The sequence below is a fragment of the Cajanus cajan genome, chromosome 3, assembly GCF_000230855.2.
Source record: "Cajanus cajan strain Asha chromosome 3, NIPB_CcT2T_4, whole genome shotgun sequence".
NCBI classification, from domain to species: Eukaryota; Viridiplantae; Streptophyta; class Magnoliopsida; order Fabales; family Fabaceae; genus Cajanus; species Cajanus cajan.
The window spans coordinates 68,139,445-68,155,063 of record NC_138519.1 but is presented as its reverse complement, the minus strand read 5'-3'; the positions used below and the strand labels follow the sequence as shown (position 1 = coordinate 68,155,063).

The following is a 15,619-nucleotide window of genomic DNA, read 5'->3' as shown; positions in this document are numbered from 1 at the left end:
CATATAAAAATTAATTCTTTTGTTGTGTATAATAAACGACTTTAACTATCTAAAAATTCCAACAAATTTATAAAAAAAAATTAGTTTAATCTTAATATTTAATAGTATCTCTCTATATATATATATAAAAAAAGTTATACTAGGAAATAATACTAGTATGAGTATTAGAAGAAAGAATAGGAAATTATTAAAAAAGATTAGTCTGTTTTGGCGGGAAACCGGTGGGGTGTCATGTCAGAGCAGTTTTCCAGCCTCGGGTACGCTCTTTCCGACACCCGGCCCCACCTTCTTCTTTTTTTTTCTCTCTAAACAAAACCTAATCCGTGATCCCACCACCGCCACGCGCTCTCCCACTTCGTACGCGCCACGCGCCTTCCTTCTACACGTGTCCTTCTCAGAGTGATCCGCGTGCAAGGACTCTCGAAAGCCGCGATATGATCTGGTGCGGTGGGGTCCACGGAAGGGTTCTTGTTTCTACGACCGTGCGCCCCAAAAGTCCACCATCAAACCATTTTCGTCATCGTTTGCGGACCCTCCATTCAACCCGTGGGACCCACGCGCTTTTCCTTTTCTTTTTTTTTTTTTCTTTTTTTTTTTTCCTATGACTTCTCTGTTTGTCCACTCTTTCTTTTTCACCTTTTAAAAAAAAACACACACACAAAAATAAAATAAAATAAAATAATTAATTTTGCCTCGTGCTTTGTTAATTTATGATTATTACTAGTGGGTTTAGTTTATTGAAAAACAAATATTATTATTGAAATGAAAAAGTCTGACTGAGAGGATAAGTCTTTTGAAAAAAATAAAAAATAAAACAAAATTGTTGGCTTCTAACGTTAATATTTCAAGAGAAGTGATAACAGTATAGTCTTTAATACATTTTTTTATTGGTTAAAATTTATTAAATGTTATAAAATTAAAAAAAAAGTTATTAAATAGTATGAGATTCATTAATTTTTGTGTTCTTTTAATAAACTTTAATTGATAAAAAAGAGTGTATTTGAAAGAGCTTGTCATCATATATTGTATACATTCAAAGTCTTAAATTTATTTTTTTTAACCGTAGAGAGAATTTGTTCAACAATTTGAAAACGCGTCATGGATTCAAGCTCTTTTTTTATTTCAAAACAAACTACAATAAAGATGAAAATAATTAATAATATATAATTTTTTAGCACATAATATATACTTTTATGCGCATAAAATATGAAGAGTTGGTGAGTATAAATATTGTTATGAATTTTAGGATAAAAAATATATTTATATTGTAATTATGTGTTTTTTTGCTCAACTTTTTATAACCGGTTTTTCTTTTCTTTTGAACTATCAAATTATTTTTCATATATTGTTAGAAATTTTTTTTCTAAGTATTCCATTTTTTTTTAGATGAATCGGTCTTTAGTTTTAAAATCCAACTATTATATTCAACTCAAAATGTTAATGTTATAATATTTTTTTAGAATTTTTATTTTTATTTTTTCCACTTATTTCCCACTCATTTTTATATAATATAATAAAATAAAATCCATCCATATGAATAATTTTTGCTTTCCATTGGCATGATTTTTCTCAGTCATTTATTTTTGTTCACTGAATTTTTTTTCTATTCATTTTATAAATATTCTTGCTCATTTACATAATTTTTTTTCACTGATTTTGTTTGTCATCATTCACATAAAAATATATTTCAATTTTTTTTCTATGTACATAAAATATGAACAGTTGGGTTATAGTTATATGTGCATTATTTAATATTATTTGTAAAAAAATTATGAATATTGTCTATATTCAATACTAAAAATTATTTGGAATGTATAAATTCTTTTTATCCATATTTGTAATGTATAATAAGTGTTCAATCACATTGGTTAATTAATAGGGATAATCATAACTAAAATGGATTTAATTTTACTTTTATTTAATCTAAAATTTTGATAAGATTATTTATTTATATTCAAATTTAATTTAATTAATTCTTAATAATATATGAGATGTCACGGTTATATCGTTATATTATATAATTATAGAGACACAAACTTAAATTACATATATTTTATAATAATAAATTTTCAAAACAATAATATTATTACAATATTGTATCGTGTTATCTCAAATATTATTTATTAAATTAAGGCATTTTATTACCAATATATTATATTTCCAGTCCTTTTTTTTTTATAGGAAATAAATATATGTCCTAGCTAGCCATTTTGTATCCAAAATAAAAAAATATAAATTTATTATTTTAATATAAAATACCGGATTAAGTTAAATTGGTGGACTATAATTTAAACCCATATCCTAAACAAGTTAGGTTTAATTTGAAAATGTGGAGCATATCTTAATTATAAGTGGTGAATATAACAACATGGACGGTCGAGAATATCTCAAGTGATTAATTGGCCACCATGGTTAAAAATTCAACTAGATTCGATTACTCTATCTAACCTATGAGTACGACCCTATATATGTAGTAGTAGGAAATTCTACTTGCCTTTGCCCTTTTGAATTTCCAAATTTGTTCATAGACTCTTGTAGCCTTGTCTACTATCTATCATAGTATACTGTAGCAACCTCGGTCGCGACGGGACGGCAAAAAATAAATTGAAAAGAGGAGTCGCCACCAATGTTATTTTTATATGGAAAAACATTGGAAAAACTATAAAGTAGAAAACAGTCTACGAAAACCAAATTTTGAGTTCGGGAGTCAATTACGTGTGAGGAAGGTATTAGCACCTCACAACGTTCGTCCTAAGATGATTACCTTTAATTAATTAAACTAATTATTTATAATTTATAAAAATATTTATCTCACTAAAATAATCAAATATATTTTATTTTTTTTTGGCTCGACAAGATTTAATTCTTGCTCCTACGTATCTTCATGTGTAATGAAGAATCAGAGTCACGTAGTTCTTTGTGGAAAATATTTGAGTGTTGACGTTTTTTAATTAAATATTATTTTAGTGAAATATAGGATTCTTGAACCGTCACAGCTCATTCATCCTAAAAATATAGAATTGACTAAAGTGTACACCAAAATCAATTCAATAGAATTATAATTAAAATTATTGTTATAGATGTTATGATCTTAAAATTTCTTGGTAGAACATTTTTTATTTTTACTCTCACTTTTGGAAAAAAAAATTTAAAGATAAGCTGTCACAACTTACTTTGAATTCCAAAGGTTAAAAAAGATGTCACATCTAATTAACCATTCCTTTAATAAAATTTTGATATAATAACTTCAAATATTTATATTGAATATTGTAATATTATATTTGATTTTTAATCATATTTTAAATTTAGTTTTTTTTTATGATAATAAGTTGTCACAACTTATATCCTTAAGTTCTAGGATTAAATGAATATCACATTCAAATAATCTCTTTTTTATAGATATAATTTATATTATATATTAATAAAATATTACTGTAAATATTATTATTGTTGTTGGTTGTTATAAATATCTAGCACCTTAAAAAAAACTAACTTAATCAATAAAATCAAGTAAACTAATTTTGTTAAAACAAGAAATAGATATTATCATCTAAGATTAAAGGGATACCACATAAAAATAATTTTTTTAGAGAAAATAGATATTATTAATTTTTAAAAATAAATTATTATTATTATTATTATTATTATTATTATTATTGTTAAAGTAACTATTACTATTATCCAAAGAAAAAAACTAATGTACATAAATAACAAAATAATTTAATCTACCACGATATACTACATTGTTTTCTATGGTTAAAAACCCATTATCATAAAATATTAATATAATGCATACCTTAAAAAATGTGATGTAAAAAGGAGAACATTGAAAAGAATGGAATAAAATAAAATAAAAATGGGCTAAGAACAAAGGAGGTATGATAAGCCTACATGGCTTGATGCAACGTGAGTGGGTGAGAAAAAAAAGATGGCATTGACCCACTTTGAGCCTACCATGGAACATGAAAACAAGATAGGACAAAAGAATAGGAAAAGAAAGAAAGAAACAAAAGGGGAAAACGAAAAACAAATGGGTCAAGCATTAATTCGTAGCAGCAGGGCAAAAACAGAGAAAAATGAAAAGGAAATCGCCTTCAGTATCGCTGCTGCTGGAAATTGCCTCCGGTGTTGGCATGCGGCAGTGCATGAAGGTTCTCGGGATAACTTATTCAATTGTATTTCCCTGGTAGTGTTTGTTAACCCATTTTATGTATCTCTTTCATTATGGCCAGGTTTTATTCATAAAATGATTTGCTGAAGTTTGAGGGGAAGGGTTCCGATTCCATAAATAAATTTTGTTTTAATCAAAGAAAATTGGAGAAAGTAATTGATACCTACACTATTTTAGTCTCTTGCTTGATCTTCCGCTTGAGTCCTCCGTGCTTCCCCTCGCTCCCTTTTCTCCGTCCTCCCCCTTCTGGAACGAATCCCCCCTTGTTTAGACATTTTGTTCTCTTTTTATGGCTCTCCCGCCCCCCGCTTTTGGCAACTGCCCTTTTGTTTTTTTTCATTTTTTTCCTCTCTTTTATCAATTGTTTATAAGCACCGAAAATTTTTTCAAAGCTTCCGTGAAGTCTCCAACTGCTCCCTTTGATCTGTCTCTTTTTTTTTTTGCTACCAGCTTGCTAAGTTTGAAATTCTAAGAATTGTTTTACCGCATGGGGTCCCAAAACCAAGACTTTCTTACTAGTACCAAGACTTTGGCTTCATCTATTTGGCATTTTCTGAGTTTTTTATTTAAAAAAAAAAAAATTGGTGTTTACAGTTGCCCCTCTTTACTTAACTTTTACCAAATGATATGAATAACACGAGTTTTCATATCATAGTAGTAAAAGATAAGTAAAGACTTAAACTCCAATTTTGTCTAAAACAAAAGTTGCAAGTATTAGAGAAAAGATAATCACGATATTGTAGCAAGCAACAAAAATAGTAGACTCATGGTTCCAAACTGTTGGGAGTTAAGATCACGGGGGCTCGAATCACAAAAGAAGGTGAGCGCAGAGCTCGAAACATTAAAAGAATGAGCACCGAGGCTTAAAAGATTGATAGAGTGAGCATAGAGGCTTGAAAATTAAAAGAGTGAGCATAGGGGCTTGAAAGATTGATAGAAGCTTGAAAATTAAAAGAGTGAGCACGGGGCTCGGAAGAACGATAGAGGTTTGAAAATTAAAAGAGTGAGCACGGGGGCTCAAAAGATTGATAGAGGCTTGAAAATTAAAAGAGTGAGCGCGGGGGCTCGAAAGATGGATAGAGGCTTGAAAATTAAAAGAGTGAGCGCGGGGGCTCGAAAGATTGATAGAGTGAGCATAGAGGCTTGAAGATTAAAAGAGTGAGCACAAAGACTCAAAAGATAGGTAGAGGCTTGAAAATTAAAAGAATGAGCACAGAGACTCAAAAGAATGATAGAGTGAGCACAGGGACTTAAGATAGAGTGAACACGGGGGCCCAAGCATTGATAAAATGAGCACAGGGGCTCGAAAGATTGAGAGTGAGTGCAGGGACTCGAAATATTGATAGAGGCTTGGAACTTTAAAAGAGTGAACATAGAGGCTTAAAAAGTAAAAGAGTGAGCACGGGGACTCAGACGATTGATAGAAGCTTGAAACATTAAAAGCGTGGACATAGAGGCTTGAAAAGTAAAAAAGGTGAGCACGGGGACTCAGACGATTGATAGAAGCTTGAAAATTAAAGAGTGAGCACGGGAGCTCGAAACATTAAGAATCGGGACAACAACCAAGTAAGTATAGGAAAATTCAAATTTAGAAATTGTAATAAACATTCAATCGGTTCATGATGTATGCATGACATGCAATGAAATGGTTTTAATGGAAAAATAATAACAAGATGAGTTTTGACCTTTCATCCCGTTATTATTATTATTATTTTTGCATCATTTTTCCAACCTTTGACCCCCTCACGAGCATGAGTGTTCAGACTGACCTTTTGTCAAATTATTGCATCGCTAGATAAGCTATCTTGTCTGATAGTACAATTCAAAATTGTCAACATTTGTAATCTTCTCAATAAAGTTAGCTAGGGATCTTTCATTTCTTTGTGACTCTTAGAATCAATCATCGTAATTGAGATATTTTAGCCTATTTTTGACTTTATTTATTGGTTTTTCTTGCATCGCATGTTGCACTTTTAGCATATAATAATGAAATAAACACACAAAAATGACGAATGGTGGGGAATATGGGCTTTTATTGCTTCAAGGAAGAAAGCACAAGTATATGAGAGTGGAGATAAACAAAACAATGGGAGAGTAACATATCATATTTTTGGGGAAAGCAACACTAATTCCCCACATCAACAATTTTGAGAACCCCATTAATTGGCCTCTAAAGGTGTGAAATGCTTGTTGAGCATCTTAATGTTGCCTTGGCCTTCCAGTTTGCCCCGGCTTCGCACTTTGGTTGTCATATCTACTTCCTCCTTCTCCGCCTTTCTTTAGAAAAGTTGCATTTGTTAAAGTTGCCCCTTCAGTCTAATGGGTATTTCTTTTATTTTTTTTTAGACCTTAACTTTTGCATAGGCCGCTCTTTTCGAGTTTTCAGCCTATCAGGTCACTCTAAATTTTGCCTAAGCTGCCTTTTCAGGTTTTCAGCCTAGCGAGCCTTTTCTTTTTGTTATTATTTTGTGCTCTCCTTTATGCATAGTATTTCTTGACTGCATCAGAGTTTATCGGATTCAACAGATCTTCTCCATCCATATTTGTGAGAATCAAAGCTCCTCCTGAAAAAGCCTTTTTTACCATATAGGGCCCTTCATAATTCGGGGTCCATTTCCCTCTATGATCTCTTTGGGGTGGCAATATCTTTTTTAATACCAAATCTCCTTCTTGAAACTCTCGCGGATGAACCTTTTTGTCAAAAGCTCTCTTGATCCTTTTTTGATATAATTGACCATGACATAAGGCATTCAATCTTTTCTCTTCAATGAGGTTCAACTGATCATAGCGAGCCTGAACCCATTCCGCTTCCTCAAGTTTGGTTTCAGCCAATACTCTTAGAGAAGGTATCTCAACCTCAATGGGAAGTACTGCTTCCATACCATAAACCAGCGAATATGGAGTTGCCCCAGTAGAGGTGCGAACGAAAGTGCGATATCCATGTAGGGCAAAAAAAAGCATTTCGTGCCAATCCCTGTAGGTGACCACCATCTTTTGAATAATCTTTTTAATATTCTTGTTTGCTGCTTCCACTGCCCCATTCATCTTAGGGCGATATGGTGAAGAATTGTGATGTTGAATCTTGAAACTTTCACACAACTCTTTCATCATTTTGTTGTTCAAATTGGTCCCATTGTCAGTAATGATCCGACTTGGCAACCCGTATCTACAAATTAAATCTCTCTTGATGAATTTGACCACCACATTTCTGGTCACACTGGCATAAGAAGCTGCTTCAACCCATTTAGTGAAATAGTCGATAGCAACAAGAATGAATCGATGCCCATTGGATGCTTTTGGTTCTATTGGACCAATCACGTCTATTCCCCACATTGAAAAGGGCCATGGAGCGGCCAATACATTCAAAGATGTTGGGGGAACATGAATATTATCTGCATAAATTTGGCACTTGTGACACTTCCTCACATGACTACAGCAATCAGCCTCCATGGTTAACCAATAATAGCCAGATCTTAGGATCTTTCTTGCCATTACATGTCCATTTGCATGTGTTCCAAATGAACCTTCATGGATTTCTTCCATGATTTCCATAGCTTCTTTAGCATCAACGCATCTAAGCAATACCATGTCATGATTTCTTTTATAAAGTACTTCTCCATTTAAGAAGAAACTCATTGCCAACCTCCTTAAAGTTTTCTTGTCATTTTCTGAAGCTCTAGGAGGGTATTCTCTGTCTTTTAGATAGCGTTTGATGTCATAAAACCATGGTTTTCCATCTGGTTCTTCTTCTATTGCTTGACAATATGCTGGTTGACCTTGATTATGTATTCTTATCAGTGGAACCTCTTTTCCTTGACTAATCTTGAACATCGAAGACAATGTAGCCAAGGCATCAGCCAGTTGATTTTCCTCGCGAGGGATGTGATGGAAAGTTATTTCCTCAAATTGTTCCATTAAATTTTTGATGTATGAGTGGTATGGGATTAATTTAGAATCCCGAGTTTCCCACTCATCTCTGAGTTGATGGACAACCAATGCTGAGTCTCCATAAACTTCTAACACTCTAGCCTTGAACTCCAAAGCTGCTAGAACCCCCATTGCACATGCTTCATACTCTGCCACATTGTTAGTACAATCAAAACCCAACCTTGCAGTGAAAGGGATTAATCGGTCCTCTGGAGTGATCAACACTGCCCCAATTCCATGCCCCAGTGCATTAGAAGCTCCATCAAATAACAACATCCACTTCTTTCTATTTATGGACTCTCCCTCCTCAAACAAAGCCATGATATCTTCATCTGGAAAATCATATTGTATTGATTGATAATCGTCTATGGGTTGATGAGCCAAATACTCAGCCAACGCACTGCCTTTAACAGCCTTTTGGGTTACATACACAATATCATACTCTGATAATAACATTTGCCAGCGAGCGATTCGACCCGTTAAAGCAGGCTTTTCAAATATATACTTGATCGGATCCATCTTGGACACTAACCAAGTAGTGTGACTTAACATGTATTGTCTTAAACGTCGAGTAACCCAAGCCAAAGCACAACAGGTTCGCTCTACCAGAGAGTACCTTCTTTCACAATCTGTAAACTTTTTGCTCAAGTAATAGATTGCTTGTTCTTTTCTTCCAGATGCATCATGTTGCCCCAGTGCACAACCCATAGATTCCTCAAGTACCGAGATATACAAAATGAGAGGTCTCCCCGAGGTGGGAGGTACCAAAACTGGAGGGTTTTGTAAATACTGCTTCATCTTCTCAAAAGCTTTTTGACAATCTTCATTCCATATCACTGGTTGACTCTTGCGCAGTAACTTGAAAATCGGATTGCAGGTTGCAGTTAATTGAGATATGAACCTGGCAATATAGTTCAACCTCCCCAAGAAACCACGAACTTCTTTTTCAGTACTTGGAGCTGGCATTTCTAAAATTGCTCTCACTTTGTCAGGATCCACCTCTATACCATTTTCATTAACCACGAATCCCAACAATTTTCCTGACTTCACACCAAAAGTACATTTGGCAGGGTTAAGTCGGAGCTTATACTTCCTTAGCCGCACAAATAGCTTTTGTAGATTTGTGATATGTTCTACCTCCGTCCTGGACTTAGCAATCATATCATCGACATAAACTTCAATCTCTTTATGCATCATATCATGAAACAAAGTCACCATAGCTCGTTGATAGGTTGCTCCAGCATTCTTCAATCCAAAGGGCATCACTTTATAACAAAATGTTCCCCATGATGTAATGAATGTAGTTTTCTCCATATCTTCAGGAGCCAGCCTTATTTGATTATATCCTGAAAATCCATCCATGAACGAAAAGAAAGCATGTCGGGCAGTGTTATCCACTAGAACATCTATATGTGGCAATGGAAAGTCATCTTTGGGACTAGCTCTGTTAAGGTCTCTATAGTCAACACACATTCGAACTTTTCCATCTTTCTTTGGGACAGGAACTATATTGGCAACCCATTGAGGGTACTTTGCCACTGCAAGGAATCCAACATCAAATTGTTTCTTTACTTCTTCTTTTATCTTTAAAGAGACCTCTGGCTTCATGCGTCTCAATTTTTGCTTAACTGGTGTGCATTCTGGGTTCAATGGCAAGTGATGCTCAACTATGCTAGAATCCAACCCAGGCATGTCTTGGTATGACCACGCGAAGACATCAGCATACTCAAATAACAACTTAAGCAACTTATTTCTTTCTTCCCCTTTTATAGCAACTCCTATTTTTATTTCTTTTTTATCATTTTCATTTCCCAGATTGATTACTTCAAGTTCCTCTTCATGGGGTTGGATCACCCGATCCTCTTGTTCTATCAACCTTTCTATTTCTGGTGGAGTGCTCAGGTCATTGTCATCTTCTTCAGCCTCATTAATGGGGTGATCAAAATCGTGACATGGGATATTAGCGTTATTATTTTTGGCATGGTTATTATTGAATCTGCAATTTAGGGTTGATGAAAGAAAATGAAGGTTGGAGCAATAAATGAGAGAAAAGAAAGATTAAAGGATAGAGAGAACATATGACAAAAAGATCAAAATGCATTTCATTCATATGATATACTGAAAGACAACATGCAAGCCCATTAACAAAAAGTCATACTAAAATCACGGGAATAATTGTAGAGTTTGTGTGACAATTACTTTGAAATTGAATTAAGAGTCACAGGAAATTCAATGATCTTCCAATTATGGAGCTCTTCACATGGATCACACGGACACACAAAGTTGGCGTGATTATCATCATTATCTTCCTTAATCATAGCCACTTGGTCTGCGTGCACCACCCCTCCACTTTGAAAGCTTTGATAAAGATGACAAATGGGAATCCTCTGAACTTTAGGCTCTCGATTCTCTAGACGAGCCAACCTTTTCTCTCTATTTTCTTCTGCCATTCTTCTTTTATCGGCTTGAGTAGGTTTGTACCCTAACCCCCATCGACCCTTGTTTTCTGGCAATTCTATTAATTTCGTGACTCCTTCCAAGCATGTTCCCAACCCAAGTCCTGGCTGATACCCTCCATTCATCATGACCTTTGCAACCATCATGGATGCACTTGATGGTTGTGGACTTCCCATTGGAGATTCAACATAAGCAGTACTAATTATTTCCAATGACTGAAACGAAGTTTCCAAAGCCTCCTCAGCTGCTTCAATATAACGGGTGGGAGCAGGACAACTCACCAACATGTCTTCCTCACCCGAGACAATCACTAGCTTGTCCTCCACAATAAATTTCAGCTTCTGATGTAAAGAAGAGGGAACAACCCCAGCTGAATGGATCCATGGTCTTCCCAATAAACAACTGTATGCAGGTTTAATATCCATGACTTGAAAAGTTATGTTGAAGGTGAATGGGCCAATTTGGACAGGGATTTCGATCTCCCCCATAACTTCCCTTCGTGATCCATCAAAGGCCCTCACAATCATAGAACTGGGTTTCATATGTGTCCCATCACAAGACAATCGATCCAGTGTTGACTTGGGCATCACATTTAATGAGGACCCATTATCGATAAGCACTCTAGCCAAAATGTGATTTGCGCATTTCACAGAGATGTGTAAAGCCTTGTTATGTCCCCTTCCTTCAGCTGGGACTTCATCATCTGTGAAAGTGAGGTGGTTATTGGCTGTAATGTTACCAACAATGCCGCCAAATGTGTCTAATGTGATGTCATTGGACACATGAGCTTCATTCAAGATCTTCATCAATAATTTTCTATGACTTTCAGAATTCATCAGCACTGATAACAAAGATACCCTTGCAGGAGTATGATTTAATTGATCAATGAGCTTGTACTCACTTTGTCGAATAAACTTAAGAAATTCTGAGACTTCTTCATCCGACACTTCCTTTTTCTTTTTCCCCATGACTTTTTCATCATCTCTCCTCTTAACACTTGAAACCTCTTCATTGATAATTGTATTTTCCTTTTGCTTATGGTTTTTTGTCAAGCCTTCTACTCTTAACTCTTCTGGAGTATAGACTCTACCACTACGGGTCATTCCACCTACTCCTGCGATATTTGTTACGTTGGTTTCTGTAGTGTCAATTCCTTCTTTTTGTTGGGCATTCACATATTCACTTTCTACCTTCATTTCGTAACACCATGGAACCGCCTTAGTGTCCTTGTAATGGAAAGGAGCTGGAATTTGCACAACAAGTGGCTTAAGGGTACTAGGTGTTGACGCGAAAGTGTTTTTTGTGAAAGTGATTACCAGTGGTTTTGGAGTAGTCATGCTGGACTTTTCGTTTGATTGAATCATTAATACATCCTCTTTTGTACGCACCTGGCTCACCTGAACAAAGTTTGAGTTAATCATGCCTTGTAATATTTCCTTGAATTTGCCACATTCCTCAATAGAATGTGTGGTTGTAGGGTGGAAATCGCATACTCCTACTTTGCGAGACTCTCCCTTAATCATCCCATATTTGCACAATTCTGAAAAAATGAATCTCATGGGGGTTCGGATCTTCTCTACTTCTGTCACTTGTGGAGTACATTCTTCTTTGATAGCATTAACCGATGAAGTCCCATGACCTGGAAGTGGATTATTTCTTACATTCGGCTCGCTTTCCTTAAAGCTTAATAATCCTGCATCTATCAAGTCTTGTACCTTGTGTTTCAAACCCCAACATTTCTCAGTTGAATGGCCTATTGCCCCAGCATGATATTCACATTTGGCATTTGAATCAAAACCTCTTGGATATGGAGGTTGGACAGGCTTTATAGGAAGAGGCTCAACTAGAGCATTTTGAACCAGATGTGGTAGCAGTTCAGTGTAGGTCATAGGGATCGGAGCTAGAGTCCTTGGTTGATTATTTCCCCTTCTTTGAGCATTATTCACCATGGGAGGCGAAATTGCCGATTGATTTTCTTGGGGTACTTGAAATTGTGGTGGCGCTGTAGGTGGCCGATAAGGCATTCTAGATGGATAAGGTTGCGGGTATGGTGACAAAGAAACTGCTGCAATTTGTGGGTTATACATATATTGGGGTCTATAATTGGGTATGAAAGAAATAGGATTGTAGTTAGGTCTGACTGGTGTTGTCATCACTGCATTTGTTTCACCTCCTTTCCTCTTATTTGTGGTTTCTAAGGGTTTCTTGATGGTTGTGGATCCTGTTGTCATGTGTGCAATCTTCCCATTTCTAACTCCCATCTCAACCCTATCTCCAATGATGACCAAATCTGAAAAGTTTGATGATACATTTCCAATCATCCTGTCATAAAAGGGGGATTGGAGTGTATCAATGAACATCGTGACCATCTCTTTTTCCAATAATGGAGGTTGTACCTGAGCAGCTACCCCTCTCCATCGTTGGGCATATTCCTTGAAGGTCTCATTCTCTTTCTTTATCATATTTTGTAACTGTGTGCGATCTGGGGCCATGTCCATATTATACTTGTACTGTTTCAAGAAAGCCTCTGCCAAGTCTTTCCATGTGCGTACTCTTCCTCGCTCCAGGCTCATGTACCAACTTAATGCTGCTCCAATAAGGCTTTCTTGGAAGAAGTGAATCAACAATTTGTCATCATGAGCACAGGAGGCCATCTTTCGACAATACATAGTGAGATGATTCCTTGGGCATGTATCTCCCTTGTATTTATCAAGTTCTGGAACTTTAAACTTGGGAGGAATTATAACATCAGGAACCAGACACAAGTCCACAGCATTGAAACCATAATTGTCGAATCCCTCTATGGCCTTTAATCTATCTTCCAACGATTGAAGCTTATCATCATGGGAAATATCTTCCGAATGACGATGGTGTACAATAACAGTTGGTGCAGGAACTAATCCCTGGTTATTAGGAGGCCTTTCGCCATGACTTACATTAGGTGGTGCATGAGCAATTGAGTGGGTTGGAATTTGTGGGTCATTAGCTTCAAGGGTTAGGTTTTGGGTTTGTGTTTGATGTGATGGGTTTAAGGTGGAGGTAGATGGATTACCCTCAGGAATATTAGCCATAGGTGGCGTGTATCCCGGAGGTAAACCATATGGAGGTAATGGAACTTGGCCTTGAAGGTTTGAAGTGGAAACATGATGGTCATTTTCTGAGGTCGTTAGGATGACAGGTGGTGTGTACCTTTGAACATTCGGGTTGGGTTGCGTGCGTGGAGTAAACCCAGGAGGGTAATCAGGTGACTCATGAGGCTGTTTAGACGACTCTCCATTTGCCCCTTTTTTGGATTCCATTGACTGCAACAAGTCCAAAATTTTTCCCATTTGTTCTTTCAACTGATTTACATCTCCTCTCAGCTCCTCATGCTGTTGCTCCAAGTCATCTACCATCCCTTCCATGATTTTGGTCTTTGTACGTGTCCCGTAAGGGTGTCGAAGGGATGCTTTCTTTGCCTCAATAATTGATTTCTTTTATAAAACTGTATAAGAAAATTTAATGAGTATGTAATGATATGAAAATGTGACTATGCATCATGTATGTGAAAATGTTAAATTGTTGGAGAGACATAAATCACATGAATCACGTGGATCATCTTTCTTTAATTGTTTCTTAGATCGTCACGTTCTAGATACTAGGTCATGGAATCAGTGGATCTTTGTGATCATTATCAATTAAACTTTTCCTTTAGAATGTCACATTCTAAGTACTAAGCGTAATATGAAACGAGTAGCTTTTGCATGAACATCCTCTCTTAGCTGGCAAATTTTATTAATAACAATAGTATAATACATCATGATAACTTAAATTATTCACCGCTAACAACCATCTCTCTCATTTTTGCTATCATATCTCTACAGTATTCAAGGAAGTCATAAATTTCTTTGGGAGTGGAATGTGGGATTGCCATTCCCTCAGCTCGTTGTAGTAGGTGAGAAGTGTCATGGAGCATGTTTTTAACTTGCTGAACTCGATCCACAAGATTATATGCCCAAATTCTTTGATTTTCTTCATGTATTCCGATGACGTCCCTTAATTGCCTTATTTCTTCCTGTAGGCCCATAACCTGATGATTTTTCTCTCCCAATGTGGCTTGATAGTCCATATTCAGATTGAAATTTAGTCTTTTTTCATCTTGAACTCTACTTTCATACTCAGCCACTACCCTTTTGAGTTGTTCTTTCAAATCCTCCAGTTGTTTTTGTGCTTCTTTTTCAGCTTTTTTGGATGTTTCCCAAGCCTCTCTCCATCGTTCACCATCAACCCTAGCTTGATCACGTTCATTTCTTCGCATCTTTAATTCTGTGGAAGCGGCCTCTAAACAACTGCGGGTATTCAACTTACTTTCTTCTTCAATTCTCGCTCGCTTATTGGCTAGTTCAACACATTGTCTTACTTGGGAAATTTCTCTTTGCATTGCTTGATACTCTTGGCGGGCCTGTATTAACTCCCTCTTCATATCTTCTTTTTCTTTCTCAGATTTAGCCAACTCTTTTTTAAGTTTTTCTACCTCTTCTTGACTCATGGGTTCTTGAATTGGCATTTCTTTAATAACTGGAATAGGACCTTGGAATGGTAATTTAACATGTTGGACTCTCTCATTGAGCCACTGCTGATAACTCAACTCCACATTACAATTTCTTTTTCCCAATTCCCTCCCTTTTTTAATCACTTTATCCCAAGACTGTCTAATCTTGTTAAGCAAATCCAACTCCTTAGTCATATCATAGACCATGAAAGGAGTGATCGAATCTTCAACCGGTGGGCTCCTAATCGGATAACCGAGTTGTCTCAACGCAAGAGAGGGATTGTAGTTTACACATCCTTTTGTACCCATGAGTGGTACGTTTGGGAAATCTCCACATTGACAAATCACTTTATCGATGTTTTGTTCTCGCAAGTACCAAGAAATGGTCTTTTCGCTAAGATTAGCTATGCTGTAAGCCCATTCACTCTTATTTTTAATCTCAATCTGACTTCCTCTCTTGAACATGTAGGATGTGAACCACGAGTATAGTATTGGTATACAACACAAAATTGTCCCACCCTTTTTTTCATGAC

The 15,619-nt window shown here is 35.9% G+C and overlaps 1 protein-coding gene across 1 annotated transcript; it reads right to left on the bottom strand.

The window, feature by feature from the left end:
- Positions 1–6,649: 6,649 nt before the first annotated feature.
- Positions 6,650–13,959, bottom strand: LOC145956429 (uncharacterized). The gene is made up of 4 exons (XM_083072027.1): positions 10,298–13,959; positions 9,923–10,094; positions 7,269–9,823; positions 6,650–7,145 (listed from the first exon to the last, which is right to left on the bottom strand). The coding sequence occupies exons 1-4, from the start codon at positions 13,957–13,959 to the stop codon at positions 6,650–6,652; spliced, it is 6,885 nt and encodes a 2,294-aa protein (XP_082928153.1).
- Positions 13,960–15,619: the final 1,660 nt, after the last annotated feature.